The following is a 13,780-nucleotide window of genomic DNA, read 5'->3' on the forward strand; positions in this document are numbered from 1 at the left end:
TTCCAATGAGTCTCAGTTGTTGACTTCATAATTTAATCTGATTCGCAATACTCACAAGAAAATATATGTACAATCTGATATCAACGGTATCTCTTGACTTAAGGCCATTTAGATGATGAATTAGAAAGAACAATCCCACCACAAAAAATCATATAAAATAAAAATTATATATTATATAACATTCTCTGATTATTATTACGGCGTAAAAATGTATACTATTTATTGAGAATTAATTCTTACAACTAGCATGTAAGGAGTAGTAATAAGTCAATTTCAAAATTGAATGTGCAGATTCGGGTTAATTTCCCTATTGCACTATATGAACAAAAGATAAAGAAAAAGGGAAAGGTAAGAAATGTTGAGTTGCCAATGGAGTAGCTTCAGTAGAGTATGCTACAGTTCACCATTTTCTTTGCAACAATTCAATAATAAGGCGTTAAATTTGAACAGAAATTATTGTCTTACCAAATCATCTATGGAGGATTCCAGTTTCCAGGTTTCGCCATCGCCCTTTCAATTTCTCACAAAGAAGTCTTACGAGCCTCCTCAATGGGCCTCTCATCTTAGTCCCCTTCCTTCTCACACTTTTTCCCTTGGACATGTAAGATAACAATCTATCTTTATTTGTCTGATTTGTTTGGTTTATACGTACGAGAGGATTAATCAATCTGTGTTTTTTTTAAAATTGTGGGATTGTGCGTAGTTTCCGACGCCAATTCACAAGTGGAACCTGCCTAATTTGCCCAAGGACACTGAGGTTTGGTTAAAGGTTAGTATTTTCTATGCACTAAAAAATAGGAAGAAATGTTTAAGCTATTAACTATTATGTTTGATCCTTTTCTGTTGAAGCAACGAGACAATGTTAAACAAGGAAAATTTTACTCTGAGGTTTTTCTGATGTCTTACTAGGCTAGCATATTGTTGTCTGATTCGACCAACTCAGGAATCGAAATAAGTTGCAGTTATAGCAGACTTTTTTGCAATTTTGGTTTAGCAGTGTACTGCTTGAAGCAAGTTCTGATGTAGTCCCTCAAATTAACCTTTGCGACAAAGTCGCTTTAATCCACCGCAGAATGCTAAAGTATGATATAGAGTGCCCCAAATTTCACTTTTTAGGTCCTAACCGGGAAAAAAATTATTTTTAGATAAAAGGGAAATTTAAAAAGAGGAGTGAGGTCTCAGAACTATATTTGATAACATAAATTTCTTTCCATTTTTTTTATTGGAGTGATTACCCAAACATTTTATATGTAGTATCTGAGCAGCTACTTTATGTGTTTGTTGAACTGAAAATTACTGTAAACTAGGGAGTAGAGTAATAAATCTGGTATCTTCGTGCAATTAATGAAGAATGGCATAATCTAAAAAAGTGAAATATTTTGCAGTGGCATTAGACATGAGTCCTCTTTTAACATGTGTGTGTATGATGTGTGCCTGTATAGTAAAAGCGGGAAACAAAATAAAAGGAAAAAGTTAAAGGACACGTCTTTACACCATACTGAGAAATATCACAATCAATTAAGAAGCTGAGTGAAGTGAGAGCATCACATCAACCTATGTGCTGTCAAGTATACACTGCAGCTTGATTGTCTGGATATTTTGCGTTGTTGGGTCATTACTAAGAGGTACTACTAGACCATTGATCATTTTTAAGATAGATGGTAAAGTTTCCTCTAGAATTTTTTTTATAGTATATCTAAAGTACGAGTTCTTGGTCTATAGGGAGCCTGAGGATGGTTTTTCTTTTGTGCTATTGTTTCTCTCATGTGCTCTGGTTACCTTTTTCACTGTACCACTATTCCAGATTTATTCTAACATGAACGAATTTCGACTTTGCAGCGTGATGATATATCAGGAATGCAGTTGAGTGGAAACAAGGTCAGGAAGCTGGAGTTCTTGTTGGGAGATGCTGTGGCACAGGGGGCTGACTGCATAGTGACTATAGGTGGCATACAAAGTAATCACTGTCGTGCTACTGCTGTCGCTGCCAAGTACTTAAACCTTGACTGTTATCTCATCTTACGCACTTCAAAGGTATACCTTAGTTGATCTTTTGGTATTTTGTTTGATTCCTACATCTGCCGCAAGTCACCACTTCCTGTTTATGTGAATAACTTCTTTAGCTTTGTCACAGTTACTTGTGGATAAAGATCCTGGATTGATAGGGAATCTCCTTGTTGAGCGATTAGTTGGAGCGCACATCGATCTTGTCTCAAAAGAGGAATATGCAAAAGTTGGCAGTGAGGTCTATACTTTATTAATCCATACAAATTTTACTTGTATTTATAGTTATTTTCTTGTGTTACATTTTATTTTTATAAAGATTTTCTTGTGCACCTTTTCACTGAAGCACTCCCCTTGATTGGCTTTGGGCCTAGCTGACACTTGCCCCTTTCCTTTCAAAACACTGGTCTGTGCAGAGGTATTTTGCATCACTGACTCATTTTGTGTCCTCTTTTTCCCACTAACACCTGGTACTCACGAAGTTAAATTTCAACTTGAAGCGTCAAAGAGTTTTCTCTCTTCCTTCTTCCTTCATAGATTCTGGTCTCCTTTTCCTCTCCTCCTCTGCCCCTCACCGAAGGAAAAAATTTACGCCCCGGAACTTTTCCTCTTTCCATTGATATATGGATTCCATTGAGGAGTTCTTTCACTATTCAGGCGCTGTCGACTAGTGCTAGTCGATGCAAGAATATGAAGCCACACATACCACGTGAAATCAGTAATCTGTGTGATAAAATAAAAGTAGAAATAAGTTGCTGATTAATTGGTGAGCTGAGAACTAGTGTTGTCCTCCAATTTCGGGATGTGCTCTTGATTTTCCAAATGGAACTAGTATTTGAACCTTGTACAATTTTCAGTTGTACGGATGCTAAGTCTGTCTCATAGTAGCCTTAAGCTGATAGGTCTTATCTTCAATAGTACTGATCCTAATGTGTGTTACATCTCAGGCTCTTACCAAATTATTGAAGGAAAAGCTGTTAAATGAAGGAAGAAAGCCGTATGTCATCCCTGTTGGTGGATCCAATTCTTTAGGAACCTGGTGAGGCTCCTTTTCTTATGCAACTGGCTTTTTTCCTATGTCTGATAAATCCTAGGCCTACGTCCTTTCTTTTTCCTAATTTTCAGCATTTCACTTGCACCTTGAGATGTGCATTGGGTACTTTCAGAATCACATTGTATCCAAAAGTTCTTAATGATAACCTTCAGGTCTGAGTTTAGAGCTCCCTATACAGCTTCTGAACTCACTGCGTTTGCCTTAATTTGAACTTCAATATGTGGTCAATTTCCCTTTTCATTGTGAAGCCTTCAAGAGTGAATATCTTTTCGATCTTGTGGTCCCTAATTGAGCCATAGCCTGCGGTATTAGTTTACTTCTGGTGCAAACATTGACTCTACTTAAATCAGTATGCAACTCCAATTGCGGTGTGGCATACAGGATACCTGCCCGTGTCACTTTTTTTTTTTTTTGATAAGAAGGATACCTACCTATGTCACTAGCCTTTTTTTATTGAGTTTTTTTTTCTGTAAAGATAGTTGTCATGTATTAGGGGTGGCAAACGGGCGAGTCGGGTCGGATATGAGCGGGTCAAAACGGGTAATTAAAAAACGGATAAATTATCCGACCCGACCCGTATTTGAGACGGATAAAAAATGGGTTTATCCGGCGGAATATGGATATCCATATTATCCATGACTTCTTAAATATGATCACTTATGAGAGAATTCCTAGTCTTCCAAACTTGAGGAACTCAAATTTGAGGCTTTACAAATGTAAAAGTTAAACACATTAGTTATCCATTGGTTATCCATTTGGTTAACCATTTTCTAAGTGGATAATATGGTTCTTTATCCATATTCGACCCGTTTTTAAATGGTTCATTATCCAACCCATTTTTTGATGGATAATATGGGTGGATAACTGTTTTCTTTTAACCATTTTGCCACCTCTAGTTGTCATCCTGCATTAAGTGGCTACATAAACTGTTATAGCGAACATCTATCCTTCAGGAAATCATTCAATTTTTCCTTTTGACAAAGACAGAGTTTCTCTACAATCCTCAAAGTTTAACCTGCAATATGTCAAGGGAAGACAGATAAGCTATGGTTCAGAAGGTTAATTTTGAGGTTTCCCCAGCTCGTTTTAAACAAAAGATAGCTTATATAAATACAGACTCTATCTTTCTGGAGCTATTTGTGGAACAGTAGTGAGTGATTAATGTTTAACAAACTAGAAAAGAGAGAAAGAGCATTACTGTCATATATGCATGTTATAAGATGTTTTCTCATATTGAAGCCTTTTACATTCTGCCTGCCTTGTATTCTTTTTTTTTTTGGGGGGGGGGGGGGGTAATTTTCTCCAGCTTCTCCCACAACCCTTTTGTTTCGTTCTATTAGAATTGCAGTAGTGGAGCAAATAAATGATTCTTATATGTTCGATTCATTGCTTGAATATTTGGAAGCCACGAGCCTTGGTTAGACTCAGTAATTATAATGTCTTCGCGCCTTCTATGTAGTAAATAGTGTTACTAGTTTGGCTTGCTTTAACCTGTCCAAAATGAAAAGCTGCTCATTACCTGCCAAAAAATAGGTGTACTTGACCCTGTTGAAATTATCCAAACCTATCTAAGCCCTTACAGCTGCTCGTTTTTCAAACCTATAGGATTAAGGCTTAGGTACCAGAAAAATGCTAGACCTACTGAGGCAGAGCAGAGAATTGTTATATGCTGTGCTAGAAGGCCAACAGTGGTATAAAGTTCAACCTCCTGTAAGGCGCTGCCAGCAGAAAGAAGAAAACTTAATATTGCATGATGTTGGACAGCAAGTGCTCTCAATTTCATATTGGACTGCTAATGCTCTCAGTTTCATATTCTCATATCTCATATTTAGCCTTCTCATGTCTTTGTTGTTCAGTTCAGCTTCTGGTTCCACCTCAATATTTTTTTTTTTTTTTGTGTGTCTTCTCAAAGACACTAATATTTGGAAGAATATTTGAGTTTCCATTGATACTGGCTGTTAATTATAGAACTCCATGGGGTGCTTAACCCCGTGTTGTAGTGATACTTAGAAGGGCCTACCTGGGACCTGAAATGAAGACCATGCTAGAAAATATGAAGTATAATCAAACATTTCATGTTCTTCTTACCAGATGAAACCCTCTCCGCTGGCCGCTTGGAATTGAACAGTCAAATAATCTTATGGATTATTACATTAGCATTTTTCAGCTGCTCGTCAATATTCCTATTATCCTTTTCAACCCTAATATGATGACACTAGGTTAGCCAGGATGACTTATTTTCTTGATTGACAGAGCTATCAGCCCTTCAGAACCTAGTAGCCCAGTTAGAATACATGCCAAGGTTCTGCCTTCTCTATGCTGATATTACTATCTTCGATAGAATTACAGATACATGTTTAAAGAAAAGATCAAAGGATCAGCGTTAGTAGTTGAAGAACCAAGCGTTCCATCCTTTAATTTATTAGTAAGCACCTCAAATGCCTAAATTAGTACTTGGACTGAATTACGCTCAGACCATCAGGTTGCCATCCTTAAGTAATGGATAGTGATGGTACACATTCTAAACTGTTAGAATAGTCATGTAAATAGGAGTAAATAAATAACCCTAATCCAATATATATTAGGAGTAGGACATGTTATGTGTGTGTATATATAGGGCTCATTGTAACATATGTTAATACATCAATAATATAATTTCTCCTGTGCTTTCTCACATGGTATCAGAGCTATCGTGAGATATTTATCGCTGTGCGTAAATTCCAGCGACTCCGGGAAGAAAAAAAAAAAAAACCTTTTTTTTCCGGCAAAACAACACTGTCCGCAAGAAAAAAATCAATATCCGTCGGTGTTGTGCAAAAACCAACACCACCACGAGATAGATCAGCTTCCGGCGACCAAACCACAAAAATTTCTCCGGCAGAACCTCTCCCACCCGCCCTCACGCGCCGCCAGAAAATATTTTCCGGCGAGTCTCCGTCGTCACGCGCCGGCGCGTGAGGCCTCTTCCGGCCATTTTTTGGCCGAGCTTCTTCAGGACAGCCTGGTCGCACAACAATTCCGACCCTACCCATCCTGTTTTCGTTTGATTCCGACCACTTTGAGTTTTTCCGGCGACTACACTGATTTTTCCGGCAGCTACAGTACTTTTCCGGCAAACACAGTGTTTTCTTCATCTGTTTCAGAGAATTTTCAGTTGATTCTTTTTGTTATTTGGTGATAATCCAACCATGTCTTTGGGAGTCGATGCTTTCGGGTCTAGAAACCCGGGTTCTGGCAGTTCCGGTGTTATGATTACCTCAGAACCTTTAATGGGAGGTTCAAACTACTTAGATTGGGCTTCATCTGTCGAGTTGTGGTGTAAAGGTCAAGGAGTTCAAGATCATTTAACAAAAAAGGCTAGCGAAGGTGATGAAAAGGCCAAAACACAGTGGGAGAAGGTCGATGCTCAGTTATGTAGTATCCTGTGGCGATCTATTGATTCCAAGTTGATGCCCTTGTTCCGTCCATTCCAGACATGTTATTTAGTTTGGGAAAAGGCTCGTAATCTATACACTAATGACATATCTCGTTTCTATGATGTAATATCGCGAATGACAAGCTTGAAGAAACAGGAATTAGATATGTCTACTTACTTGGGACAAGTTCAGGCAGTCATGGAAGAATTTGAGACGTTGATGCCAGTTTCTGCTAGTATTGAAAAACAACAAGAGCAACGACAGAAGATGTTTCTAGTTCTTACACTCGCTGGACTCCCTAATGACCTTGATTCAGTACGTGACCAGATTTTGGCTAGTCCAACCGTCCCCACAGTTGATGAATTATTCTCTCGATTACTTCGCCTTGCTGCAGCACCTAGTCACCCAGTGAGCTCATCACAGACACTTGACTCATCTGTCCTCGTATCCCAATCAGTGGACAATCGGGCATCTCATACTATGGAGAATAGACGAGGAGGAGGTCGTTTTGGAAGATCTAGACCCAAGTGCTCCTATTGTCATAAACTTGGACACACTCGTGATGTATGCTATTCTTTACATGGCCGCCCAACCAAAAATGCTTATGTTGCTCAGACTGAGACTACAGGTAACCAGGGATTTTCTTTATCTGAAGGGGAGTATAATGAGTTCCTTCAGTATCGAGCAAGTAAGCAGACATCTCCACAAGTAGCTTCTGTTGCTCAGACTAATACTTCTGTTGCTGGTAATTCTTTTGCTTGTGTTTCCCAGTCTAGTCCTCCTGGACAATGGGTTGTGGACTCAGCCGCTTCTGATCATATCTCTGGTAATAAATCACTTTTGTCAAATATTGCGTATTCACAGTCTCTTCCCACTGTTACTTTAGCCAATGGGTCTCAAACCAAAGCAAAAGGAGTTGGACAAGCGAATCCCCTACCCTCTGTCACTCTAGATTCCGTTCTCTATGTCCCTGGCTGTCCTTTTAATCTTGCATCTGTTAGTCGTTTGACTCGTGCCCTCCATTGTGGTATATATTTTATTGATGATTCTTTTATTATGCAGGACCGCAGTACAGGGCAGACGATTGGAACAGGACTTGAATCAGAAGGGCTTTACTACCTTAACTCCCTAAAATCCTCCAAGGCATGTCTAGTTACAGATCCTCCGGACCTAATTCACAGACGTTTAGGACATCCAAGCTTATCCAAGCTTCAGAAGATGGTGCCTGGTTTGTCTAGTTTATCCACATTAGAGTGTGAGTCATGTCAGCTCGGGAAACATACCCGAGCCTCCTATCCTCGTAGTATTGAGAGTCACGCAGAGTCTATTTTTTCTTTAGTTCACTCTGATATATGGGGTCCTAGTAGAGTCAGTTCAACCTTGGGATTTCGTTATTTTGTTAGTTTTATTGATGATCATTCAAGATGTACTTGGATTTTCTTAATGAAAGATCGTTCTGAGTTGTTTTCTATATTCCAGAATTTTTGTGCTGAAATTAAAAATCAATTTGGTGTTTCCATTCGCACTTTTCGCAGTGATAATGCCTTAGAATATTTATCCTCTCAATTTCAGCAGTTTATGACTTCTCAAGGAATTATTCATCAGACCTCTTGTCCTTATACCCCTCAGCAAAATGGGGTTGCAGAGAGAAAGAATAGGCACATCATTGAGACTGCTCGCACACTTCTCATTGAATCTCATGTTCCGCTGCGTTTTTGGGGCGATGCAGTTCTCACAGCTTGTTATTTAGTTAATCGGATGCCTTCCTCTCCCATCCAGAATCAGATACCGTATGCAGTATTGTTTCCCCAATCACCCGTATACTCTGTTCCCCCTCGTGTTTTTGGGAGCACTTGTTTCGTTCATAACCTAGCCCCTGGGAAAGATAAGTTAGCTCCTCGTGCTCTCAAGTGTGTCTTCCTTGGTTATTCTCGTGTTCAGAAGGGATATCGTTGTTACTCACTTGATCTTCGTAGGTACTTTATGTCCTCTGACGTCACATTTTTTGAGTCTAAACCTTTCTTTACCTCTTCTGACCTTTCTGACCCCCTTGATATATCTGAGGTCTTACCTATACCGACCTTTAAGGAGTCTACTATAGCTCCTCCTTCACCTTCCGCCACAGAAGTCTTACCCGAGTCTCCTATAGCTCCTCCTTCACCTTCCGCTATAGAAGTCTTATCCATTCCAACCGTTGAGGAGTCTAGTGTGGCTCCTCCTAGACTCCCTGCCACAGGAACACCACTTTTGACATATCATCGTCGTCCGCGCCCAGCATCAGGTCCAGCTGATTCACGTCCTGCACCTGACCCTGCTAATACTGCGGACTTGTCTCCTCTTAATCAACCGATTGCACTTCGGAAAGGTATACGGGCCACCCTTAATCCTAATCCCCATTATGTCGGTTTGAGTTATCATCGTTTGTCATCACCCTATTATGCTTTTCTATCTTCTTTGTCCTCTGTTTCCATCCCTAAGTCTACAGGTGAAGCATTGTCTCATCCAGGATGGCGACAGGCTATGATTGACGAGATGTCTGCTTTACATACGAGTGGTACTTGGGAGCTCGTCCCTCTTCCTTCAGGTAAATCTACTGTTGGTTGTCGTTGGGTGTATGCAGTCAAGGTTGGTCCGGATGGTAAGGTTGATCGTCTTAAGGCTCGTCTTGTTGCCAAAGGATATACTCAGATATTTGGGCTCGATTACAGTGATACCTTCTCTCCTGTGGCTAAGATAGCATCAGTCCGCCTTTTTCTATCCATGGCTGCTGTTCGCCATTGGCCCCTCTATCAGCTGGACATTAAGAATGCTTTTTTACACGGTGACCTTGAGGATGAAGTTTATATGGAGCAACCACCTGGGTTTGTTGCTCAGGGGGAGTCTCGTGGCCTTGTATGTCGCTTGCGTCGGTCACTTTATGGTCTAAAGCAGTCTCCTCGAGCCTGGTTTGGTAAGTTCAGCACAGTTATTCGAGAATTTGGCATGATTCAGAGTGAAGCTGATCACTCTGTATTCTATCGGCATTCTGCCTCGAGTCTCTGTATTTATCTGGTGGTCTATGTTGACGACATTGTTATTACCGGCAATGACCAGGATGTTATTACTAAATTGAAGCAACATCTCTTGCAACACTTTCAGACTAAGGATCTGGGCAAACTAAAGTATTTTCTGGGTATTGAGGTCGCTCAGTCTAGCTCAGGTGTTGTGATCTCACAACGAAAGTATGCCTTAGATATTCTTGAAGAGACAGGAATGACAGGTTGTAGACCGGTTGACACTCCGATGGATCCGAATTCTAAACTTATGCCAGGACAGGGGGAGCCTCTTAGCGATCCTGCAAGATATAGACGGTTGGTTGGTAAATTAAATTACCTTACAGTGACAAGACCTAACATTTCCTTTTCTGTGAGTGTTGTGAGTCAGTTTATGGATTCTCCGTGTGATAGTCATTGGGATGCAGTTGTTCGCATTCTTCGGTATATAAAATCAGCTCCAGGCAAAGGTTTATTGTTTGAGGGTCGAGGCCATGAGCAGATCGTTGGATACTCAGATGCTGATTGGGCAGGATCACCTTCTGATAGACGTTCTACGTCTGGATATTGTGTCTTGGTAGGAAGAAATTTGGTGTCCTGGAAGAGCAAGAAACAGAATGTGGTTGCTCGGTCTAGTGCAGAAGCAGAATATCGAGCGATGGCTATGGCGACATGTGAGCTAATTTGGATCAAACAGTTGCTCAAGGAGTTGAAATTTGGTGAGATTAGTCAGATGGGACTTGTGTGTGATAATCAAGCTGCTCTTCATATTGCGTCAAATCCAGTGTTCCACGAGAGAACTAAACACATTGAGATTGACTGTCACTTTGTTAGAGAAAAGATACTCTCGGGAGATATTGCTACAAAGTTTGTGAAGTCGAATGATCAGCTTGCAGATATTTTCACCAAGTCCCTCACTGGTCCTCGTATTAACTACATATGTAACAAGCTCGGTACATATGATTTATATGCACCAGCTTGAGGGGGAGTGTTAGAATAGTCATGTAAATAGGAGTAAATAAATAACCCTAATCCAATATATATTAGGAGTAGGACATGTTATGTGTGTATATATATAGGGCTCATTGTAACATATGTTCATACATCAATAATATAATTTCTCCTGTGCTTTCTCACATAAACTATACATGACTGAGTAAAGTTTGCTCTAAAGGTTTGCCCTACGTCATGAAGAAATACAAAATCTGTGTCTTAGCTTCACCATTTTGATAAGTGTGACTATTTTTGCAGGGGCTATATTGAAGCAATCCGGGAAGTTGAGCAACAACTTCAGCACTCGAGCAGTGAATGGAAATTCGATGACATTGTTGTAGCTTGTGGCAGGTTTTGCACCTCCTCTGCATATTTTTATGATTTAGTATGCTATACATGGATTGTTACATTAAAAATCGTCCGTGTATGGAATCACTAAAAAGCAACACTTGCTAAAAGTATGGTTGAAAAGTTTGTCGAGGAGTCCCAAAATAAGTAGGAATATGCTATGAGCTTAGAGAATGACCGAGACTTGTATTCCTAGTAAGGATAGTATACTCATTTGACCAATGACATGCCTTGACTGTAGTTAGACACACACATACTTCCTCTCTTGTTTGGTATTTCTATTACTGAGTGGCTTTGGTAGTTGTTCCTTAATGCATCAGTACATGTCAGTATGTTTGATATATGTTTTGAGTGTCTCTATGGTATCTGTGGAGGATCTTAGCTTCTTGATCCTGGCATCACGACACCCTATGGGATGTTGTAGGGGGCTCATTACCTTCTGGGACTATGGTCTTTTTGTTTTTATAGAAATTGCAATTATCTTGCTTAAGGAGCTTTTGAATTGTCAACAGATTCTCTGTGGACATTGGTTCCGCCCACTTTTGTGGTGAGGCTCAATTTTCCCCTGCCTCCTAATAACCTGTTTTCCTATCAAAGCGTATGCTGTGAGAGTAAGGCTGTATGGTGGGCCGGGCCCGGGCCTAAATGGGCTAAACGGGCCGGGCTAAACGGGCCTGGGCTTAGCGGTCCCGGGCTTCGTGGGCTCAGCGGGTAGGACCAGCCCGTGACGGGCCTAAGCCCATATGGCCCTGGGCTAAATGGGCCGGGCTCGTGGGCTTAGCGGGCCTAACGGGCTTTTTTTATTTCCGGGCTTTTTTTTTTAATTTTTTTTATTTAAGGCAATTTCTTGTAAACCATATGTGTATGTATATATATAAATTGCTCTTATGCATGGCTATATAAATATATGTAGTATATATAATATAGAAATCTAATTATTAAAGTGTTTGACGAAAATGTAAAATAACAAATCAATAGTAAAACTAAATTGGCATGCATAATAAATTAATAACAAAGTACAACATGAAGCATAAATACGTCTAATAATTTTAAAATAACACAAATTGTTGAAAAATCTTAAAGACGAATTTTGGCGGATAAATAACCCTCAAAATACTTTATATGCCTCCTTAAAATGCCTGTGGTACACCCTGAACGAAAATTTAAGACTCCTCCACAGTTCTTGCACTTTAATATTTGGCCTTCTTCATTTTCTTCAAGCACTTCATAGTATTGCGAAACAAATAAGCGCACTCTTTCCGAACGAGGCATGATTTAACTTGAAAATTGAGATTGAGACTTGAAGTCTTGAAAATTGGAGATTGAGAGATTGAGAGAAATTTAGATTGAGAAATGAGTATTGAGTATTGAAATGAAGAAGAGGGAGGGGGGTACTTATAGTGTTAGAGAAGGTTAGTTTTGTAAATTGGAAAAAAAAAAACGGCTATTTGTGCAATATGACCGTTGGTGGTCATGGGGGTGGGGCCCTCATTTTGAAAAATCTTGTTTCGTAGTATATATAGTACTACTTCTTCATGTATATATAATATATATAGTATACTAGTATAGTATACTAGTATAGTATACTATATATTGTATGTTATGTATATATATTCCCTTATATAATTTGTTGTAGTTATATTGTATGTTATGTTATATATATTCCTTATATATTTTCTTGTAGTATATATTGTATGTTATGTATATATTTATAGCTTATAAATAATTGCAAGTTAAAGACAAAAAAATATTGCAAAGAGATATTCAAGGGCATGTCTTATAATTTTTATTACCAAAAATGGCATATCTTTCTTAGTCTTCTTCCCCCAATGGAATGAGCACAACAAGGTACTAATCCACCATTAAAAGGAAAAAAAAACTAAAGAAGATATGCCAAAATACAAGTTACACATAATCTACATTGTATCTCTAACAAATCTCATAAATCCTTCAAGGTTCCGGAGGAGGTTCCGTTGGTGGTGGGGAAAAGAAGCTTGTTCATCACCGCTTCCGGGCGAAGCAGCATCCTCCGCAAGTTCCGCTATCATTTCTTCATAAGCTTCGTCTATCTCCGGTTGTGATTCTGCAAGTCCAAAGTTTCTTCTTTCCGAGCGGATCCAATCTCTGAATAGTACTGATTTTTCCAAGCTCTCCCTCATAGACGCTCTATGATCACCTATTTGAAGTCTTGCTTGACTGAAAGCGCTCTCTGATGCAACTGTTGAAGCTTGAATAGATAAAATATCCTTGCCATCCTTGCAAGAACCGGAAAATGTTTTTCCCTTGCCTTCCACCATTCCAAAAGATCAAAGGTGCCGTCTGGATTCTCTTTTCAAGTCCCTGCGACAAATAACTTGAAGCTCATTTAGATGTGAAGTCTCATCAAAATTATCACCTTGAGAACCCCTAAACTCCGTCCATCAAAATTTCTTTCATTGCATTTATAGCAAGTTTATAAATTTCCCCACCCTCCGAAAATTCAACAAACAAATCACATAGTGCTGCAATATAAACTAAACAATTTGAAATAGTAGGATAATATTGTCCAGAAAATGCATTTTGTAGCAATTTGAAAATGTTCTAAAAAAATCTATAAGAATTTTGACATTCGTCACAATCTTGATTTGTAAGGATTTCATCATCATCCTCACCACCAAACACGAGCATTAAAACGTTGCATTAATTGGGTTTCTATATTCATATGCAACTACTAAACTTTCGTACATATAATTCCATCTAGTTGGACAGGTTTAGGAACCTTTCTTTCTCTAAGGCCAAATTATCACATTTTTTAAAATACTCTCTAAGTCTACTTCTACGGTTTGAATAAAAAGCCAATTAAGAGCCATTCTAACCTTTTCAATTTCTAAATTTAAAATTCTCATACCATCACCGACGATTAAATGGTAAATGTGACAAATACATCTCACATG

At 39.1% G+C, this 13,780-nt stretch overlaps 1 protein-coding gene across 2 annotated transcripts in view; it reads left to right on the forward strand.

The window, feature by feature from the left end:
* The first annotated feature begins 244 nt into the window (after window positions 1-244).
* Window positions 245-13,780, forward strand: part of LOC109208697 (putative D-cysteine desulfhydrase 1, mitochondrial) — a 19,044-nt gene continuing 5,508 nt past the window's right edge. Inside the window, exons 1-7 of one of the 2 annotated variants that reach the window (XM_019371838.1) lie at window positions 245-348; window positions 451-601; window positions 704-769; window positions 1,840-2,034; window positions 2,135-2,245; window positions 2,952-3,043; window positions 10,758-10,850. In XM_019371838.1, the coding sequence (XP_019227383.1) occupies window positions 476-601; window positions 704-769; window positions 1,840-2,034; window positions 2,135-2,245; window positions 2,952-3,043; window positions 10,758-10,850 (683 nt within the window). In that variant the 5' untranslated portion in view covers window positions 245-348; window positions 451-475. Of the gene's footprint in view, window positions 602-703; window positions 770-1,839; window positions 2,035-2,134; window positions 2,246-2,951; window positions 3,044-10,757; window positions 10,851-13,780 lie in introns of both variants that reach the window. The other variant, XM_019371837.1, reaches the window with a different exon arrangement.

This window comes from Nicotiana attenuata, unplaced genomic scaffold, assembly GCF_001879085.1.
Source record: "Nicotiana attenuata strain UT unplaced genomic scaffold, NIATTr2, whole genome shotgun sequence".
Lineage (NCBI taxonomy): Eukaryota > Viridiplantae > Streptophyta > Magnoliopsida > Solanales > Solanaceae > Nicotiana > Nicotiana attenuata.